Source organism: Vollenhovia emeryi, unplaced genomic scaffold, assembly GCF_000949405.1.
Source record: "Vollenhovia emeryi isolate VEMERY1.0 unplaced genomic scaffold, V.emery_V1.0 DF939219.1, whole genome shotgun sequence".
NCBI classification, from domain to species: domain Eukaryota; kingdom Metazoa; phylum Arthropoda; class Insecta; order Hymenoptera; family Formicidae; genus Vollenhovia; species Vollenhovia emeryi.
The window spans coordinates 709,750-733,282 of NW_011967147.1; the positions used below are offsets into that span (position 1 = coordinate 709,750).

Below are 23,533 nucleotides of genomic sequence, written 5' to 3' on the forward strand. Positions count from 1 at the left end.
GCTGCGTGAACGTTTTAAAATACAGTTTGCCGGAGTTTTAACTGACAAGTGACTTTACTGATAGATAAATTTGTATTAATATTAATTGAGAAGAATTAGTAAACTTATCTCTTGAGGAATGAGCAGTCGTTTTCTTCCAGTCAATTACGGAAAAGTGTTGCAAAATTCGTAAACAACTGACGCACGTACAGACATATAATCTCCTCGCAAGAATCAATTATTGAACCGCGAGAAATAAAGTTCAAGTTGTATCTCAAGACCATCTAAATTACTCGATTAAATCGCAATTGCGTGTATGACGTAACAAATATCAAATTGACTCTTGAGATCTATTTATGATACCATGTCGTACCTCAAAATCGATTTCACCTGTGTTCTTTAGTAAAAACACAAAATGCATGCCCGAGAGTGCCATTGTATTATTATAATTACGTGAAAATTCATGTTCATGCTAAGTATGACATAATTTATCATACTGTATAATTATGCAGCATCGAATCAATAGTGTGCTAAAACCGCAACACACTGCTCAATAATAATTACATTACGACACGTGTAGTATCAGTATGTACTCTTAACACCTTCGAAACATCCATAATTAAAATCCTGCTACACTGTACTTAATTTTTTATAACACAACTCGAGCACCGGCACCTATCGCTCTGCTCGCGCGTCGTATAAAGAAACTTTTACGGCCTCTACAATTTATTAGCCGCGAGCGGTGATGGCGTAAGTCGTAAAAGCCGTAGGGGAGAAGCAAAACTTTTATATTTTATCTGCGGTAACATCATCGTCTAAAACCCTTTCCGCAGATACATTTTAACTCTTCCGGCTAGTTCGAAAATTCGCGCGTATTACGACTTTCCAGCGCAATCGTGATGAGGTCCAGAAATTAAATTTCAGCCCGCTAATGATGTTAAAACGAATTCGAGACAATTATAAATTATCGGAAGACAGTAGAACGTGCTAATTAATATTTCAGGCTGAAATAGATAAAGGCAGAACGTCGAAAATATACGGTCTCGATATCGTCATAAATTTTATTTTTTATCAGCGAGCTTCAATTTTTTTGGTCGCAGCCCAGTTTTACGAAGCTTCAACATTGCTCGGCGGAAAAATATTTCCTAAATTCATGCGGCCTTTTGATAGCGGGGCAGTTAATGAAGTAATAATTTATTCCTAACCGTAATTAGTCAAATAATAGTACCGTGAGAAGACTTTGAAGAGACTTTATCTCCAAAATGAGCTTTCTCAGGAAGTCCTGAGGGAAATTCTTCCTCGCGAAATAACTTCGGTATAACCTTGAAAGCTCGCGCTTTCTATCAAGAAAAGAATATCAAATTTTCTTAAATCGTGCGACTATCGAACATCGGACAACTGTGTACTGTTATAATTTTCGTTAATATCAAATACGCTCAACAAATAACACGTACACATATAATGCATTCGCTTTTCCTCTTTTCACAAAGAGGAGATATTCAATTTAAAAAAAAAAGACATTCCGCAATAATTAAAATGAAAAAAGTTGCAAGCAATTCTGCGCATTATGCAATGTCACAGAATAACTGCAATGAGAGAGGAGAAAAATAATTGTGTAGAAAAATATTGAAACAAAAAAATACGAACATTGACACGTTTCTCGCCGTGAAAGGGAGTGACAGTAGAAGAGAATTATCTTTCCGCATATAAAATAAAAACTAATGAAATAAAATCTTATTCCGTGGTGGTAAAGAAGGTCGTGACGCAAAATTAATTTGAGGCGAGCTTATCGTGAGAAAACCTCGACGAATTACACGGGGAACGTAAAGTACTAATAAACGGGTAAACGAACGGCCGACGTTGCACCGCGATTTAGCACGTATTAATACATCTAGATTATATTACGTATATACGAATCGTCGGATGCGATCTAACAATCCCTGGCAAGCGACCAAGAGATTCTAGAGAAATCCGAAGGCGCGGGCCGTACTTGGAGGTGGTCCCTATACCCCCGATTTCCTGAAAACACTTTAATGACACGCGATGTTAGCACCACCGCATTTCAGCTCAAATCAAATAAACAGATTCGATTCTAACTACGACGGAGGTTGAAGTTGCGTGAACATCAATACATTGTACGGCTTACAATGTATAGTTCATGAAATCCTTGCGATAAAAATACCGATTCCGCAAAATTCTCGTAACCGTCAATAAATTATCTCTCCCGGTAAAAGATATTCCCCTGATAAAAACTGGATTACTTGCAACGTTTAATTACTTTGGCGTGTTTTGCAGCACGTGAAATTATAATTGGTTAACAACGCGTTGCACCTAACGCAGTTAAGTAATTTGATGAGACGTTGTGCATCTATCTTTAATCCGCATCACCTCGTTTGTATAATCACTAGTTCCAGCGTGCTTAGCACCAACTTAATAACATAATCCGTGTTTTTCCCGAATTACGGATATAGTAGCGTAATCTTGTAATTTATAATCGGCCATCTGAGTGCACACGATGGCGTGTGCCATGCGACGCTATTAACCGAAAGCACGCAACAAGATTAGCAAGAGCAATTAAGATCTTTTCACGGTCGTTAGTTACTTTTGCACTTTAATTAAATTAGCGTCCCGCTTTCATTAACTTTACGAGCTGAAATAAGTATTACACAGGATGATTCCCTTAACGCACAACTTGCAGACAAGATAAAAATTGAGTAATATGTCATAGAGTGAATAAATGTGCAAGTTTTCACAGAAGTTTGTAGATCATGTACAGGGCGCATGAACTACAGCACTGCTATTACATTAAGCTGTTATCGCGTGATTCTTTTTGACCGCCACGTAGATTAATATCCGTTCGCGTAATGCCGTACATGCACAAGATTTCAGGCCGCACAGGAACTTCTTAATTACCCAAACTTGAGCAATTAGCACGTATATTAATTGCGTTGCGTGTTTTCGATTCAACAGCCGTTTAGCACACGCCAACGTGTCCTAGACAGAGGCTTATCGAAAGGTTTACTTAATGCCTCGCAATCCGATGATCAAAAATTGTTAGGTTTCAGAAACATATAGCAATGTACCCTACAAGAATTAATAAAAGGGCCTACACGCGTTTTTAATAAATTGTTAATTAATTAAGAAAAAAAACTAATTCAAGCTCTCCTCCCGAGAATATCGACACATCGCACACGCATATTTTTAATTAAAAATATTTAAAGTGTATAAGAACAATTAATTGTTACCATAGTTTATGTATCGATGTTATTCTCATGTGTATCTCATGTGTGTAATAAATCCTTGATTTATTCAAATGTCAAAGTTCGATAAATTCTCGCCCTCACGTTGCATTTAAATACAATAATCCAAAATTAGATTGACACAATTTGTGTGTATATACGTAAATATACGTATATGTTATCCGCAAATAGAATTATTGAGATTACAATATAATTGAAGAACATTAAACAACGTTGCTAAGTCGCATAGTTTATATTTATTTAGTGATTTTATGTTCTTTCCCAAGAATCCTTTATAATAAAAATATGTGTCAGAAAATGCACGTGTATCAAGAATTAATTTAATATTTCTAAGAAACAATACTGCCGATAATTTATACACATATCACTAAAATTTTTTAATCATGCCGCAGTCATACAGCATGAATTAAAATACAAAAGTAAAAATGGAATTAACATAGTGTTAAATATTGACATATGGAATTAAAACTAACTGACCAACATAGAATTGAAGCTAATAGTTAAAATAAAGAGATACGTCAATCGTATATACGCTACTTCGTCAGAAATATACTCCACGTTAAACAAATTGATAAAAGCAAATTAATAAATGTACGTACAAGACTATCATAAAGCATTGTTGTCGCAGAAAATCATCGTCGGCTAGTATTTCGAGTTTATCGCGAGCCACTTGTATCGCGGCGATTATCTGCGACGATGAGGGGCCGATCGGACCGTAAACCGTGAAAGAGGCTAATGAGAAAGGGTAATTATGTTTGAGGGAGTCGGGTCGATTCGTGGACGAGTAACCGTTAAATGTCACGCCCGGCGAGTGGAGATATTATTTTTAGTCGGCCACTATCGGCGCTGGAAACGGCGACGCGATAACCGCTTTAAAGCGATATTGGACGAGTGTGAAAAATTGTCGCGGAATTGAACTCGAAATCCCGGATCGATGAAGTTTCATCGATTCTTTGTTTTTTTTTTATTTCGCAACGCACAAATAGATTCGTGATTGTTTCAACCGTCGGTTTCTCCCTGTCTCTCGTATTCAAGAGTAAATAAATTAGTGATGTTGATATTCGTGAGAAAATTAATTAAACGAAACAGATGATTAAAGTAGTGAAATTAAAAACAATTATTGTTATAAAAGTATTAGTAATAGTATATACAGATATCAATTACAAAAGATATAAAACTGAAATTGTGTTTTAGACTTTAACTTCTTCAATTTGTATTTTTACTCAACAGAGCTTGCGATCTAATTTCTTAATACCAAACGCAAGAAAACTGAGAAAGTTATTAAAGGCATTTTTGAGTTTATAAAAGCGGATAATGATTACACATGTAATTTAGCGTCAGCAGTGTAATCTGTATTTGACGTTAACGACGCCAATGGCACAAAAAACACGAAGGAAAAACGAGAGGGGCAAGTAATGAAGAGCAGAATTTCTGTCAAATGCAAGCTAAGGCTTTGCTGGAACTTAACGCCGTAGTCCAGAAGAGTGTGTTAGCGCCAAGCAACTGGGTCACTCTACGGGCACAACTGACTTACTCCGGACTCGAAAGTTTCTTCGAATCATCTTGCATATACATATATCTCAGATTAAGTAATTGCATCGAAAATATGGTCGATTATGTCGCATGCAGACTCGCCCCGGCCTAACGTACTTGAAATTCACTCGAGTCAATTTCGTGCTTCCTGCGCACGAGAAAATTATTTCAGAATGGCGTTTGTTGACAGACGTCATCTTTAAACATCCTAGTTCGTTAATTTTCTTAAAATCTTGCTATCCGTTAATGTAAACAAGATGCGGGACAATAAGAGTTCACGATGATCTTTTTTACGGGAGCCACTGCTGCGTCTCGCGTAACAACTTTTGCGCGTGCTAATTTTGCGCGAGGGAAACGGCGCGGCGTGTCGCACCGTGGCGTTTATTTCTTAAAAACGACGGAGTGGATTTCAACGGCACAGGTCGTTCTCTTGTGCTCAAATTCGGGGTTTCGACACTTTCTATTCGCAGCATCGACTCATCGCTGCCAATTTTTCTCTCCTCGTGATATGACCCCGCCCAAACCGGCCTTGTACACGGCCTCGGTCAGACAGATCGATAGAGACATAGATGCCGGAAGGCTATGAAAAGATTCTATGGGAAGAGAAGAGCTAACAATGGACAATGAGCTAATGCGAGAAAAGGATAGAAGTGCCGCACCGCAGAAATCGAACATGGCAAGCTCGCTGTCGATTCTAATCAGCAAATCGACGAAATAAAAATCTCGATATCTTATCTGTAGATTCTCCTCAAATAGCTCACAGCAGTCAATATGAAAGTCGGTTTTTCCCCCGATTATGCAACTGAATGAAAATAGAAACATCTTGCGTACCAATGTGCACGTTATATACGTTGACAATTTGAAAATTCGTACACTGAAAAAAATTTCTGGTTGAATATGGACGAATCAGATAATTCCTTTAGGATTTACCAGAATTCCTTTAGGATTTACCAGAATTCCTGTAATCCTACAGAAATTCTGGTAAATCCTAAAGGAATTATCTGATTCGTCCATATTCAACCAGAAATTTTTTTCAGTGTAAGATATGTCTTAAACTGAAATGTAGACTACTCTATATTTTCAGATTAAGAAGAAATAAAGTATATTCTTTCGTACATAATTTATCCTTAATCATTACATGGCGACATAAAATGAGATCAAAATTGAAATCTAAACCTTGTGCTTGATTTCACTCACAGCTCCTTTATCCAAATCATTTAATCTTATTGCGACCTTAACTGTGCTAAACTTGTAAGTCAGCACGTCTTATAATCTTCCTCGTGCTCAACTGCGCAAATTAAAAATTCTTACTTGATTAAAGTAACACGAAAGATAAAGAAACAAGGACATGTGCTCTCTCATGAGATTACATCGTCTCAAGGACGATCTACCAAACTTTTGAATAGCATAAGTTAACTACGATATGGAACACAATTTTGAATTAAAGCCGGGTTCGAGACGTCCGTGAATGAATTCTGCAAATAACTAAATTGAAGTCAAATTTACAAAAGATTAATGTGTAACTAAATTATGTGAGTAAAGAACAGGGTAATATTTAAAGTAGATAGAGACAGTTCCGTTACATTTTCGAGATAGCCTGTCCGTTAAAATAAAAATGCGGAACTGCCGATTTTTGTTTCTTTTTCACGCTTTTCCGTTTTCCATTAATAATCAACAGTAAGTAACGTAGCCGAGGCAATGCATTTTCACGGAGTTGATAAATTCTACGGAGCGTTAACGCGCAGGCCAAGGAAAACCTGCCTTTTTTCGTCTGGCATACTTTTTTCAGTCGGCACGTGCAATCCATCCAGTCGTGCGCTTCATGAATTACAAATCGGACCTTGTTAACACTGATGCTTGTCCGGGAAGTAGACGCCACGGCTCGGCGAGGCTGCGGAAATCATTTTTCAACGTTTCACGTTAATGATAAACGACGAGAACCATTGGTTTTTCCGTCCACGCGGCACTTTGTTCAACGAAGTTTGATGTAAACTTGAGAAGGAAATATTCAATCTCGTAAAGTATTAAGATATTTGGAAGAACTGAAATATATCGCACAGTAAAGTAGCGATATAAATTCAGGAATTTTACATCTTCGTGAATTTGTATATTTTACGAGTGTGATTTTAGATATGGAGGCTCAAACTTTCAATTTTCCCGCAATGTATGCATCTTAAATAAATATCAAATTTCCAGAATCCAAATATTATCTCGACGAATTCGTTCTTGTTGGTTAATTATTTGTTTGCTTAATTCAATCGATAGTTTGTTTCTACGTGAGAAATTCTCTGATTTAAGTAATTATGATAACATTTAACAGTTCAATAAGTTATTTTATATTTCTAAGGTTGTAAAATTCGCCTACGTGGAATGTGTGCATAAAATATTGCGTTATAAAAAATTCGTAAAGAACTCGGATCCAGCAGATTGTAATTCTTTAGTCAGTGGCATGACCCTTTATAATAATGTCCAAAAGTGTGTGTGTTTGCCTTTGCGAATTCGAAAATATGAATCATATACTTTTTGTCGACAAAATATGGGGTTTCTCACCGAACAAAAAATACGACAGATATTTTCCAAGAGGGCGCGAGACACAGTAGAAAGAGAGAAGTATGGAGGGCGAGGGAAAACGAGATTGGATATTGGAGGCGAAACTGTGGAGGCCTTATATTTCCGGAAATTCAACGCGAGAGGTTTATCCGAGCTACGGAAAATAGCGCCGAGGACTAAAACGGAAATACAGCGCGAAAGCGGCCTCTAAATGATTTCGGCCAATCTTCAACAGAATACGCGGAGTTGTCGTGAAACTCACACAAATCGTACATATATTGTTCAATTAGTTTTCATAAGTCGAGGTACGAATGAGGCTTAATTTTGTGCATTAAAAAGAAATTTAATAATTCCGATTTAAATCAATATTTCCAAGTTATAACAATCTCGAAGCAACCAAAGTGATATTTATATAAAATCTGTGTAAAATTTAACAAATAGCATATATTAATATTGCAATCATTGCAATTGTAAGGATTTAACGACCCAGAATTTACTCGAGCCGCAGACAAAGTTGTTAAGATAATTTATATTATGCATGTTCGACTCAATCTGAAAATAATTTGCAAACTGTACACTGTTTATTTTATTTATGGACGAGCGTTGTCGGATAAACTGTTAACGAGCAGGCAAAATTATTTATTCGCCAATTAACTCCATTTAACTGCGCTTGATCAGCAAAAAATAGAAATTCCGTATCGATAGAACGTTACGCAATAAGTGTCAACGATTTCGATCCCACCTTCGAAGGAATTATTGTGTGAAAATTAATCAAGCATGCAGTAGAAAGGAGAAGAAAAGGGGCTGACCGGCTTAATAATGCTTCACATTTTACTCCAGATACCACACAAAGTGTTTTCTCGATAAGATTCACGTGTTACCATGTGGTATAAAGTCGAAATCAATCGTTCGGAAAGTGCAGAAGATTGGTAAAACATGAAAAAGAAGACCGAGCAATGAACGCAAAGAAAACATATCGAAATTCAAGTAATTGCGGTACCATCGCAAAATGATATTTCATCCATTTACTCTTGTTAATTAAATAAATTACAAATACCATATTTAATGAGTCATTGCTTCATATATCGTTAAAGAATAAAAATATTATAAAATTCGTGAAAACATAATTGTCGTGAAACTTAAAAAAAAACGATGTCCTAAATGAAATTAAATAATTTCAGCTCATCTACATTTACAACAATAAAATGCAATATTTTTGGCCATTCTCCCATATATTCGTTTTTATGTCATATTACTAGCTATAAAAATATATCCTACAAATTTTAATGATTGAAACAAATATCACGGCTAATAGTACTCAATTCATTATTGCATTCTATCTGTATTAGTCCATCAAGCAATCGTTTTAACAGCATGTACTTACAACACTTTTTGCGAGGGAGAGAATTAAAGAGCAGCCGGTGAGGGAGCTAGTATTGCGTCAATGAAAAAGATTGGTAGAAAAATAACCGGTTAATTCCGCCGTTATTTGCCGCTATAGGTGCAATTTTGCCCGAGGGGATACACCCACTCGCCTGTCTAGCGTAAAGAGGCGTATTTGCTTTTCCGCAACGCGATTGTATATTTTCAACCAGAAATACAGATACTTATTTTAATATTGTTTTGTCCCTAAAACTTCCAAGAGTTATATTATTAACATTTCTCTACTCCTTTATGTACTTTATATTTGTTAAATGATTATTAATTTATATTCTCTTTATGCAATGGTTGATGAATGATAAAAAAATATAAACTATTTTATATAGTATATAAAAATATAACATTACTACTGTCAAACAATAAAACATTTGTAATATTTGTATTGATACTATGATAAGTCGCCAGTGGTAATTAAAGGAGATAATGCTGGAGTCGACCAATCCGGCATTACTTAAACTGTCTTAAACGTACAACGTTTCGGCCATGGGTTTTGGCCCTTTTCAAGCAGAATATTTTGATGTTTGCCATCGTTTCTCAATAGCCTTGAACACTAAATCTTTAGGGATGTTGGTGAATAAGGCATTGACGTCCAATGAAATTAATAATTCATTGTCCGAAATTGGTTTGTTCTTATTCAACCAAGGCCCAGCTATCTTTAATATGAGAAGCTGGTTTCTGGATAGATTTTTGTAAAATCTCATGAAGGAAACTTGCAACATTGTAAATAGGGCTGCCTAGTGCAGAAACTATATTTGTAATATTATAACTTCGACGCAAATTATATTGACAGCGCGTTTATTATGTATACGTAATATTATTGTAGAAATTATTACCTCTTTATAATTTATCTTACAAGCGCTGAAATTCACGATTACAATTCTGAAACTTTACTTAACGTTATATTCGAATGATTAAACGAGCTTAAAATGTAATCAGAGCGTATAAATCAGATTTCTTGGAGTTTCGCGAAACTAACTGTACGCGAGGCGATCAACTTCGATAATCGCGCCGTCTGCATAATTTGGCAACAATTCGGCAAGTGCAGCCAATTAGCCAGGTAATATACCGTAGAACGATTCAATGCGTAGTTGAAAACGATGGACAAAGAAGAAGTTGGCCACGAATTTATCAGTGCTATATCAACGCTTTATCATTTCACCTCATTTTTAACGTGAAAGCGCATTGCTGTCGTGAAATATGTTCACTCTTCAGGCAATTAAATGACAAATGAAATAGTCATTCGCTGAATCGACGGTAACAATGATTCCTCTTTAACGCGCGACATAGCTCATTAGATCATGTCTATGTATACAAGAGATGTTAATTATTAATGTCGGATTATAATCGCTCGTATATTGTACTTTAATAACTTTACAAATACCATGGCACGTAATGAATACTACACTGAGAAAAATGCTTCGATTGTATCAACAAGACATGTATGGTAGAATGTATTTTGGCTAAACCAAATAGAATTTCTAGTCAGCACGATAGGGCTCGATATTTCATAACCAGAAGTTTTGCTAGACTTCACTACACATCTGGTAAATCCTAAAGGAATTCTGATCCGTCCATTTTCTAGCAGACGACTGATTGAATTTATCAGATTTTTTTTCAGTGTATGTAAAAAAAATGATAACCCGGTTTTGTGCCAATCTTTATTGCTAATTTGTTAATGGCAATCTTAAGAATTCTGTGATTTGTAATTTGTGAACGATGTAAATCAATTATCAGACATCCCATTTATTATGATAATGATGTAATGCCTAATATACAAGGTAGAGTGAAAGATCAGAGAACACAATGGTCTCCTGTATCTTGTAGTTTTCTTCTTAATGTAATCTACGAGCGAGTCCCCGCGCCCTACAGTTTTCATGTCACGCGACAGAGTAAAAGAGAGAACGACAAGTTTCGTGGGAAGCACATTGGGCCGAGGAAAAAGCACGCATTATCGCGGCTGGGAAGTCTGTGTTTTGGCGATACGCCAATCAGGCTTTCCCGACACGGCAAAGTGTTTGTCGATGCCTGCAATCCCTCCTCTTCGTTATCCCTGCACTACCTTTCGACCTATTTTTTCGCTCTTAAGGTATACATCAACGTCGCTTTAAAGCCATCCCGTGTTAAACTTGGCGCGAACGAATCTTCGATAGCGCCTCGCTCGAGTTTTTAATCCCCGGAAAAAATCTTTAAGAGCGACGGCGGTTAATTTTATATGATAGCGCAATTCTCTTTGATCATCGCAGCTTTTTATTCATACGCCGCATAACTCGCTTAACCAAGAAAAGCGATTTCTTCGAGATCGTTTGTTATTTATGAGAAAAAAAAACAGGAAAATTGAGTCTAAAATTAATTTCAACTATACTCATTTGCATGTTTATTGGCGGTAATTTAACGAAACATTTAAAATGTTTTCCTTTTAAACTTTATGATAAAAGATCCATCCTGCCTATATAATAACATCGAGGAAAGTTTCTGGATGTACGAAAGTATAAACGAATAGCAAAAGAATTTAATATAAAAAGATCTGCGTGTGTAACATAAATACTTTGGCGTAACACGATTTTTGAGAGAACAAATGCTTCACAGTAAAGTTTAGTTGAATCTTTAATCGATGCTTACACCGAAATGCCATTATTTAGCGTTGTAGCTTGGAAAACAAATTCAACTTGAGGCAAGAGTGCCTTAGAAGATCCCTCTGTATTTTACATTATATTGTCTCGTAATTTTTCCCTTCCATTCTCGAGGATTCTCTTTTTATGATCCCTGAGGATCTCGTGCGCGGTAACACGTAACATATTGTAGACTCGAGAGATTTTATTTTCGGAGTTCAATGACGGCGGATACGAAACTCGAGGAAGTTCGCCCTTGTACTTATTTTTTACGTACACACCTTAATCCACCCCTATCTCACGACCTAAATAAACTCTCGAGGATAGGCGGCCGCAATCGTGCGCTTTAAGAAGGAAACTCTTCTCAAAACTCCCGTTCGGTCGTATTCTAAAGAGAAACGGCATTGCGTAGGTGCATATTCTCACAACTCGGCTATATCGCTTAAATTAGTTCAACGATTGTAGAAACTTTTCTCCCCCACCCTTTGGCAACGTGAATATTTGATTCAGTGGGGATGAAGATCCAGTGCGAAAATTTCTTCTCCATTACTGACTTATATCTTAGATCGAAGTAGAATTTTCTATTAACTTCTCTTTATCCTTACGTTACCCGTCACATAATCTATCTGTTTTCATAAGTTCGTTCTTGCGGAAAGTGAACATCTCCATCGATCCGCGACAATATGAATATGTCGGACGACCGAAATCAATTTCAAATTCGTTACAAAATTCCGTTATTAAAATTTCTAGGATTTGATTTATAAATATAAAAGATCTTACGCTAAAAAAACCTGCCGTAGAGATACGAAATAAGGATCGTATACGTAAAATATTAACATTTGTATCATAATTGCGTGATATAAAACACCACATCATACGTGAACCAAACAATTGTTAGTTGCTAAATGATTTATATTTGATTAATCTGTTCCCTATGGATTCGCACATATCACTGTGTTACAATCATGCAGAGACATGCAGTTTTCTCAAGATATATTATTGTTTATCGATCGTCAAACTATCCGAGGTTTTCCTGTCGTTTCCTTTCGACAATTCCTTCCTGGATTTATCACGCCAGGATTTATTGTTTCTCTGAGAGACAGAAATCGACAGAAAAATCCGAACCACGAAATACGAAGAAAAATGAGGAAAAGGACTACGAAAAATATTAAGCCGCGTATCTGTGTGAACATATGATACAGAAAATATACATATGAGTTTAGCATCATTTTAAATTATTAAAGTAAAATGTTATGAAGAATGTAGCGTGCGTATCAAATTTAAATTGAAGCGTGAGATCGGTTAAAAAATATATGCGATATCTCTCTCTGCGTGTGTGGTTAAAAATTAATCATCAAGCATTTCTTTTGTCAAAAATGTTCAATGTTTAAACTTGAATAGTGAACCTTTGGCTGAACTTTGATGACGAAGAAAGCGTAATTTCGTATTTTTATACGTAATTGCAGATTTGCTAACCAGCACATCTTTACTATACGGATTCGAATTTTTTTACGTGACATCGCATGACTACAGCGTAATTGCAAAACGCACGTCGTCGTCGTCGTCGTCGTCGTCGTCGTCGTTGAACGCGACTCTCATTCAAGCCGCGATGCGAATTCACGCTCGATGGATTCCATTGGCGGGAGATTGGCTGATAGAGTGCACCGGGCAGATTGAATAAGGTACTGTGATACGACACGTCGAGATCTGGGAGACTGTCCCACTTACAGCAAACTGAATAACGTTGCCCAGCGCGGCGCTCTCAGAATCTCGAGCGAACCCTTTAAAGGCTCATGCTTTTTTCTCTTCGTACGTTGTTAAGTCTCGTTTACGGCGACCGTTACCCACTTCACGGGGGATATTTTACCTCTTGAAAACCACTGGGATATACACGCACGCATGCTATGCATTAAAAAACGACTTTTAGTGGTAATTACTTCAATTCTAATCACGCAAAAATTTAAATAAAAATTGCACGAAGAGTAAGATAGAGAAAAGGGTAAAATAGACATAAATCGTACGTGACAAACTTTGTATTATAATAAATAAAGCTCGTACAATTTAACACCCCCCAAGAGCTAGCGTCAATTTAAATATTCGTAATCTTTTGTTGTATGTCAGTTAATATCTTCAATACTGCATAGCAATAAATGTTTTCTCTTCAAGTGTTTTTATTCTTAATGTAATCCCTCCTATTTTACCGTATTATTCTTCCCTCAGCATTTTGTTTTCTGAAGGAAAGGACGTCTGTTGTCAAAAGCATTACGCACGTATGTATATTATTATTATTCTCTACTGCGGTATTGTTCGGGTTTAAACGGAAAATATTAAACAGCGTACGTGATACCATTTTTACGCCCACAAAAACGAGAATATCAACATTATGTTATCCACGTATAAAGTGTTATATCATACAAGTAAAACAAAAAGCATTATTAATCACAAGGAATTCTTAATAAACGGGCCATCCACCATGATATGTCCGCCGGCCGCAGAAGTACGCTAAATTAAAAATCCGCTCGCGTTGCCGTCATGAATTTCCCACAATCTACTCCCGATCCATTTTCGCCCAGCACAAGCTCGACACTTTTACATTACAACGTTCATCATCATGACACACGCGTGTGAAATGCGTGCGTAAGATGCGATAGGTCGAAAATAACATATGTGAAACAATCCGCCGTGATTTATATGGCCGGCCACCCAAGAATGGCCACCTACGTGTTATGATGCATCGAGGCGATGCTCACTTTGAGAGAATTCAGATAAATTTTCGCGCAAGGCGCTGTACAAGAATTTCAGTTGTTAAATAATTACAACTATTCTCTCTCTCTCTCTCTAGTAGATAATATTGGAACCGCTCATTAAAGCCGTACATTTACGTACGTTATTTAATTCATACCTTGAGATAAAAGTATTACCTTACATAATAAATAATCAACTTGTTCTGTAAATTTTCATCAAATATAAACAATTATCTACACAATAAGAATTAAAAAATTAATTTCTTTTAAGTACACGAATTGTTTGTGTAACTTTACGCACTTCTTTCGCAGCGCAAAGCAATACGTACACGGAGAGAATTTTCTCTCAAAGTTCACCCTGAAAATCATGTAATCGTGGGACAACATGGCATTTTGAAGAACTTTACGAGAGTTTTCTGAAATTTTGCCATACATTTTACTAGTAAAATGTGCACTAACAATAAGTATAATTACTAATAAAACGTTATATGGCAAAATTTCAAAAGACTCTCATAAATTTCTTGGAAATGCCGCGTTGTCCCACGATTACATGATTTTCAGGATAAATTTTACGAGCAAATTCTCTCTGTGTAGGCCGAGATGATATATACGAGATAAAGCGGGAACCCCTCCTTTACCTAAATGTCTGACCACTACGTTTTTATAGTCATTCGTATTCCTGTCACCAAGCGTTGACCCGTTTACTACTTTAGCACGGCTTATGAAATTCGGTCCATCTTGAAATGTACCTCTCAAGAGACGATATCAGAGAAAAACTTCAGGCAGAAAGAGAGACACGTGTTGAAATATTTTCACATTTTATTCCTGTTCGCAAAATGGGCATACTTTTATCTAAAACATCGATTACGTAAAGAACATTCGCGCATTTTTTTTAACTTACACGCGCTAAAATTATGCATTAATTCTCGATGCAGCGAAAAATTAGTTTAACTCAATGTACGCGCAAATATTTCTTATACCCAGCGAGAGCGGTATAACAGTCTACGTAAAGTGTATTAGAAAATTAATTCCTAGTTCCAGCGGCAAAAAGCTTTTTAACTTGGTTATTTTCCGAGATTCACGTGTGCCACGTACGCGGAAATTAATATCCGTCCCTTTAACGAAAATAGATTTGCCCGGTGGAGGATTAAAAGTACGGTCGAATTGCGCTGTCGTCGATATATGCGCCACGTAATCCCAATGATAAGCGAAAAGTTTCGCGGAAACTAATCCCGCGGTTCAGTTTGATTTCGGAGTTTTCGCGTGGTTTTTAATACCGCAATTTTCGCCCCTTTTTTCTACCCCGGGACCGCGTAAGCCCGGGTCGAAGCTAATTCGTATCGGCAGCCACTATTCGGCCTGTGTAGATTAAAAAAGGATCACGCTAGCCGCGCGACTAGACGAACCCTCGGGGCACCTGTTGATCCTTCTCGTTAAAGTTTGAAGGAAGTGACCTGTCCTAGTCCTGCAGACACGCAAACGCCAAAGCAAGACGGCGAGACACGAAAAAGTAGCGCGACACGCCGTCAGCTCAACTGACAAATCAGATTTTTCCTGCTCGGTCCGACATGAATATACATTACATTATCCATTAAATCCGGACCTATACCGAGGTTATCTTTAGCGCTATTTCACGAACCTGAGCCGGCACTTTGGAAACCTCGATTTTCTACAGAGCTACTCACACTTCGTCCGCGCGATAATGTTAGACAAGATAGTTTTGCATAAAATTATCTGGGGAATATGATTTACATACAAAGTGCTGTGTAACTACAGCCACGCCTCTCTATTTGGATACTAAAGGACAATGGTGGTTCTTGTAATGTTTAGACAGATGCAACACAGCGTCCAAGAAAAGCCCAATAAAGAATAAAAGTGTTCCGACAAATTAAGTATCAAGATATAAAATAACAAGCACATTTTTCAATTGTCGAAATGGATTTCATAAATCAAATTATAATGTATTAGTTACATTAAAACGGTTAAGTAATTTACATATTCGTCTTTTAGTACTAAACATTTTTTTTCTAATAAGTCGAATTAATTTTAGTATATTTTTCTATTAACTATCTTTCTTTTAAAAAATTAGAAACGGAATCTGGTAGAAATGCCATGCATTTTTTCAGCAGTTACTAAATAGTTGCATTAACTTTTGTCTAGTAACTGAGAAGAAAAACTACTTGGAATTCCAATCCAGATGCAACGCCTTTCTTACGGTTACTGCACATAAAAATGCGCAAAATCTGAACTCAATTACTAAACAAGAACAAAACAATAAGTATTTTAATAAATAACAATCTGTCAATACTAGACAATAACTGGGCAAATGTCTAAGCAAACTGCATATATTTTTAACAGAAAAACTGCTCAGCACTGACAAATAAAACTCTATCAAGTTCTTGTCCATTTTCTATGCAGTATTGTTAGAACTAATAAGAATGCGGTAATACTAGACAGTAACTGGAAGGGTGTCTAGAGAAACTGCATACATTTCTACCAGGGATATTTTTTGTTTTTTTTTTAAACAAATTATGTTTCTATATGATAATCTAACATATGAAGATAAATCTATTAGAGTTTCAAGTATTAGATCGCCAGTGTTAACTTAATTAACAGTAAGGTTGATTAATCCGACACAACTGGCTACAGGAAATTTTCCTTTATTTAAAACACAACGTTTTAACTTCTTGATATATTTAATCTTATTTAACTTAACGTATATAACAATTTATTAACTTTTTCTCTCTATTTAATTTATTTAACTTTACACTTGTCACTGATTGGATTGATGTGTAACATACATATAAGGTATTATCCAGACTTTCTCGTTTCTGTCTAGTGGGCCTAATGGCATTTGGCCACATGCTATACGCCGACTTTATGTTGTAATACACTTGAAAAGGGCCAAAACCCATGGCTGAAACGTAGTGTTTTAAATAAAGGAAAATTTCCTGTAGCCAGTTGTGTCGGATTAATCAACCTTACTATAAATCTATTAAACTCTCAAGTTTTTTAAGGTGTTTTTCGTAAAAAGAATCGTACGATTTTTCAATTCAACGAACAACATTGTCCGCTGTCCGATTTTCTCTCTCAATGCTCACACTAGATGGTCAATGCAAACTAGTTGAATCCAATTTTTCGGAAGGTTCTTTCGAAAGACTCTGAACGGGGGGGGGGGTGTGTGGAGTCACCTCGTATTTGGCGGCAATGTTGTGTGGAGCAAACCGCGATCGGCGAGGGGTGCGATTTCAATAAAGAAGAGAATTACGCTTCGAAACATTTGTAGCTTGACCGTAGCCCTAGACAAACGATCCAGTTCGCACGAATGGTAACAAGTAGGTGCAACTATCAGGCGGTCCTCTGTGACTCGGGTTACACGCGTGATTGTCAGCTGTCCGAACGAAAACGCAACAAAAATACCATTGGCATAGATTCGGCCGGGCAAAAATAGCGGCTATGTCGTAAAATAGAGGAACAACCCGGCGCTTCCGAGGCATCGAGCGTGGCGGCGTTCGCGGCTTCGCCGCGGAAGAAATGAGCCCGAGACTTTTCCGCCCGTGCCGGCGCCCGTTTCCGATATCGAGCCGAGAAAGGGAGGGAAGAAAATCCGTAGTTTAGGGGGGAAAGAGAAGAATTTTATAGACCAGTAAATTCCAAGAGAATAATGAGCTTTCGGGCCACACTAATACCTCCACCAGATGGAATTTACTGCACTCATCCGATGATTAGATTGAATAATTAGAGGGCCACGAGCTTTAGAAGCTACGCACAGTACAGTTGCGTATGATGTTTGGCAAATTTCAAGCTTTTTTAAAAAAATTACGATAGAAGATTTAATGGAGCAAATAATTAATATTAAAAGATTTCGAAAGTTAAATATAAATAAAATGGCGTATTTATTGCATTTAGACGAATTGTAAACTGTTTTAAGTTGCGCATTCCATAGCGTACACAAAATAGTAAGATGTGAGAGCTGTAAAGAAGTTTGAGCTGATGATATCTAAATTTTTAATTTCGTGCGAATTTAGAGCCTTATAAATTATTCACGCACCAAAGCAGTAATAATCTGGAAAAGTTGGAAAGCGCGATAAAGCGTGCACGGAAACGCGCGTTATCGAAATAATTCAAAGTGCAAAACACTAAGTGTCAAAGTTGCGCGCAAAAACAGCTACGTACGGGCAAGGGACTGTGACGATCTCGTTAAAAAGTTATAACGACGCTAAAGTTGGCCGCCAGATTGTGTCAAATACTCGAACTCTCGTGCACTTCGACGGGCAATTCACTTGTACTATACGGGCCGGGTGCATAACTCGTCGCATTGTAAGTATACCACTGCACTCCGTCGTCGTGCTGAGTTACACGAGTTGTAAATGCGAAATTCGCAAAAATCGATTTATCGACAGTTTCTCCGCCCGTGCGAACAAGTTTCGCATAAACGATCGGCTTGATCTAAATATTTATACATCATTCTCTGGCGCTTTGCAACGGTTTTCTAAAATAAAAACTGCGCTCTGCTTTCACACTCGAGGACGACGCAGGTCCGTTGGTGAAAATGATATTAACACATTGAGATTAACGGCAAAAATTGACATGCGAAAAAGAAGCAAGTGTATTAAAAACGTTGCAAAACACGTTTCTTTAACGGGCGTGCGAGGTATAGTAATGATTCGCCCTTAGAAGAAAGAAACAAGATATTTCTAATCGGTTGGACATCGATGCGTGTGTATGCGTGTGTGATAATTGTAATTTGCATTGATTCAAATAAAAATAAAGAAGCAATTGAAAATGATCTTTGCGTGAGAAAGATAAATTGATAACGTGCAATTATCTGAGGCATCGTTATAAGAAAAAGTATTTACCCCAGCGTAGTCATCGTGACGATGGTGTACCAGAAGGCGGAAGGTATCGAGGTGAAGTTGGTGCCGTCGACGTTCTTCTCCGCGTAGAACATGACGGTGGCGAAGATGATGATGGCCATCGCGAGCGAGAAGACGAGGAAACCAAGCTCGGAGGCGCAGGACTTAAGAGTGTAGCCCAGAATACGTAGTCCCTGGGAGTGACGCGAGAACTTGAAGATACGGAACACGCGGAACACCCGCAGCGTCACGAACGCGCCCGACACGTCGTCGTTGTCGGTGATCCCGAGTCCGATGTAGTACGGCAGTATCGCCACCACGTCGATGACGGACATGACGGAGCGCGCGAACTTGCACCGGCTGGGCGCGGCGAACAGCCTGAGCAGGTATTCAGCCGTGAAGATCATGACGCACGCGGTGTCCAGGCAGAAGAAGACGATCTTGTAACGCTCGCCGCACGAGAGGGTGCCGGCGCGGCCCGGGCGATTGCCGCACGGCACGGTCTCCACCACGTTCGCCAGCACGCTCACGGCGATGAAGAATCCGGTTACGTAGTAAAACACCAACGCGGCGGTGGAGGTGTGCGGGTTCTGGAAGGCTCGCCACATCTTCTGCCGGATGTCGAGCAGCTGCACGAGGTTCTGGTCGCCGTTCTCGCTCAGCTTGTCGTCCATCAGCCGCTCGGCGTTCTCGCGCTTGCGATCTCGGTAGTCTTCGTAGCAGCAGTCGCCGATCACATCCGGCAGGATGCCGAAGAACGCCAGTTCCTCGTCGTAGCTCGTCAGGCACTCGTGCTTCGGATAGTGCAGCTTGCCGGTTCTATAATAGTTGAGAATGTGCCGGAAGATGTCCGGGTCCCGGTCGAAAAAGTACTCCTTGCTCTCCTCATCGTAGAAGAACTCGCGCTCGTTCGAACCAAGCAGCGTGTCCGGATACTTCTCCAGGGTGTTGCGCCACGTCTCGAAGCGACGGCCGCTCACGTTGATGAGCAGCTTCTCGTCGTCGGCCTTGCGCCGGTCCTTCGGGATCGGCGGCGGTGGCAGTGGGTGTGTGGCGATCGGTACCCAGCCGATCGCCGCCGCACGGGCGAATGGCAGCCACGCTGCCACCGAGGCCATACTTGAAGGTGGAATCTTCCTTCAGGGTAACGGGAGAGCCAACGTTGATCCGGACCGTTGCCGGCGAGTTCTACTCTTGTCACGTTGAATCGATCTTCTATACGTCCGGACCCTCTCTCTCTCTCTCTCTCTCTCTCTCTCTCTCTCTCTCTCTCTCTCTCTCTTTCTCTTCGGAGTGGCGATCTAGATCTACGACAAGTTCAACATCGATGATCCGACCCGCATCAATCACTTACGGTGGATACTCGCCTCGATGGATAAAATCCTTGGACGTGTAGAACGTTTTTTCGCCGGCCCGACATTTACGGCACCGCGCGCCGCTTGAACGTTAGTTATCGTCGCTATCTCGACGATTACTCCAAATATCTTTCTTGCGACGAACTTGAAACGATTTTTTACATTTGCGACTGGCAACTCTCCAAAGGTTTCTTCTACATACAGATTCAATGAAGCTTTTGAACTTAAAGACCTCCCCACTCCAATTTGCGGCGCGCAACCACGCCGCTTCTTGCCGCGATTCTTCTTGGGTCAGCTCGGGCTGATGTTTGTTTGATTCATGCTTCTTCAAGTCCGCCGCGCGATCAGCAGTACGACTATTGGCCTGGATCTTTCTCAAAAAAACGATCACATTGCTAATCTCTATTTTTAATTCAAGTTCCTCTCGGCCTCTAACGTTCTTCTAATCTGATCTTAAGTCCAAGATCTACTTGCTACGTCTTCCTTGCTAGCGCCAGCTCTTCTACTTCCATTTACTTATCTCGCTTATTTACCTACGAATCTATTTATCTACTCTTTCTCTCTCTCTCTCTCTCTCTCTCTTTCTCTCTCTCTCGTCGGCTGCGTATACTTAATCTTTTCAACAAAGCTTTTCCTCGCGGGAAAACGGGCTCCGTTTTCCCCTATCGTCGCTCTCGTTCTCTAAAATGCAAATATCGAAACAGTCTCTTACAGAGACCCGTCGCGACTCGCTGCATTCGTCGCTACAAAATTTCGTGAGTCGCGTCGAAGAATCGTAATTAACTGACCAAGTAACGTTTGCCTCTCCAACGTCGCGGCGACGACGACGACGACGAATACGACGACGACGACGACGACGACGGCGGCGGCGGCGACGACGATGATGACGACGACAATGACATCAGCGTCGGTGGCCTAAGCTCGGGCACGATCCCGAAGATCGTCATTTCACACCTGGCATCCCGCAAGGTTCTCCCTTCCTCTAACTCGGTCTCTTGAGGAAATATCGAGCTTAACGAAGTGACGACCGGCACGCAGCAAAACACGAGCCGAGCGGAGACGCGCGCCGGGCCAACCAATCGCGTTCTGGCAACGTGCCTCCCATCATCATCGATAGTCACGCGATAGCTCTTCGTAGTACTCTTCAGAGTATCGCGCCTGAGATCTTCCACCTGTTTCGGCCCGCTTGGCCGCCGCGAGAGCCTGAGCTTGAGTCTCCGCCAGCAAGCGCCCACCAGGACACTACATTCTCGAGCTTTCGAGCTCCCCGTCGGGTCCCTACATAGATACGAGTGCACTTCTCGGAAAAACGACTATCGACGACATTACTCGTCGACGAGACTCGATGCCTCTATCGAGCCGGGGTCACATTCAAACCGCACGAAACTCACATAACGAAACGTTCTCTCTTATCAACAACAAGGAAGAGTGTTTCAAAGGCTGTAGAGAGAAGATGATCACGACACTTGAGAAAATAAGTCTAGAATCCTTACTCTACGAGAAGATTAGAGGTTTCCGTAAAATTTCCCTTGTACACTTCGTAGCTGGCAAAGATCACGCGTGCAACTTTTCACAGAATATTATTTGAAACATCTCGTGTATCGAGATGCGAGCTTAACCCAAAGTGTTATTCACTTGCGAATGCCAGTTGGCTGAAGGCGAGAAGAAATTCGTTTCTTGCTACGAAGCTTCCGTGTATTATTCGAGCGCACACTCGCAAAACCCGGTCACGTCTGTGAAATTGAAATCTGCATGGGTGAAGCCTCGCCGAAACCGCTTATAGAGTAGGGGAGAAAACGTTTACGAGCAAACATCAAACAGTCAACGAAAGAGGAGTGTCCGCGGCATTCCGGTGTACTTTTTGAAAGCCCCGCCGTGCCTCGCGTCCGAACAAAAAGAGGCGTTTGTCGCCCGCTCGAGGACCGTACGCCGAGCGAGTCTCGTTCATCGGGCGCTCCGATCTCGAAATACGCGCGCGAGCTTTCCTTCGATCGCAACGCGCGCTCCGTCTGTCCTCGTATGGTCCCAGACTGGTGGTTCCGCGTGGCTCTTCCGGCGATTCTGGATCCGGAGCGCAAGCACTGCACGCGTCAAGCTCGCCTGTCAAGCTCGCGCGACGCGTCGATCCGGAAGTCCCGAAAGCACGCCAGCCGGTCGAAAGCCTCTCCCCACGAACAGAGTTCTTCCCGAGAAGGTAGCGCGTCTCCGCAAGCTCCGGCACTGGGAGCTCGCACGTCGATCTTCCCCCTCAGGCGTCCGCCTGGACTATTCTCCGCAAGCTTGCGCGCACTACGTTCCGCTCACAAACCCGATTCTCTCTCTCTCCCTACCCTCTCTCTCTCCCTCTCTCTCTTTCTCTTTCTCTCTTGTCGTGTACCCGATGCTACTTCGTGCGCGAGTACCGCTCTCTCGTCTGAGCTTTTCCACCGCTGCTCCTCCCGCTGCGCGATGCGATGCGATGCGATGCGACGCGACCGTCGCGTACGTGTGTGTGTGTGTGTGTGTGTGTGTGTATGTATGTGCGTGCGTGTGTTTGCGAGTGCGTACAAGTCACACGTACGCGTAAATGTGTTGTACGAGCGCGCGTAAGGTGCCTGTACGCGCGCGGCACCGTCGCCAGGACCGACCGCGATTTGGAGCACCCGCTCGATGAGTTGGCCGCTCGCGACTGCCGGAGCTTAGCTTGGCTTGGCCCGCGGCGCGGCCCCGAGCCCGTTCGTGGCCGGTTTGCGCGCGGCGTGGTGTGGCGTGGCGGTGCGACGGTGACAAGTCCGGCGGCCCGGCACCTCCAGGGAAGCGTGGCCCACGTCGCCTCGCCAGAGCGAGCGGAGCGGCCGCGTCGCAGCAACGCCGATTTGCGAGCGCGGAGCGGTCACCTAGCCAAGGTCTAAATTGATTTTTACGGCGACGGCGGCGGTGGCGACGCGCGTCGGCGTCCCGACGCGGCGAACGTTCCCCGTTGCCCGGGCAACCCCTCAACGATGACGTCACGGTTTCCACCGCTACCCCCTTTGCGCCCGCCGCCGCCGCCACCCGCCATCCGCCACCGCCGCCGCCGCTGCCGCTGCCCCCGTATTTCCACTTTAGCCTACTTGCGCTTTGAGAAACGCTGGCTTTCAGCTTCGCCCGCTCGTTCCGCGCTTCGCACGGTTCTCTTAATGAGAGGGAAAGAAAAAGGCCGCGAGAGAGAGAGAAAGAGAAGTTATC

At 40.7% G+C, this 23,533-nt stretch overlaps 1 protein-coding gene across 5 annotated transcripts in view; it reads right to left on the reverse strand.

The window, feature by feature from the left end:
* LOC105560851 (potassium voltage-gated channel protein Shal) overlaps nucleotides 1-23,125 on the reverse strand; it is a 120,587-nt gene extending 97,462 nt beyond the window's left edge. For all 5 annotated transcript variants that reach the window (XM_012010329.1, XM_012010332.1, XM_012010333.1 and 2 more), the window contains exon 1: nucleotides 18,975-23,125. In XM_012010329.1, coding sequence (XP_011865719.1) covers nucleotides 18,975-20,089 — 1,115 coding nt within the window. In that variant the 5' untranslated portion in view covers nucleotides 20,090-23,125. The remainder of the gene's footprint in view (nucleotides 1-18,974) is intronic.
* Nucleotides 23,126-23,533: the final 408 nt, after the last annotated feature.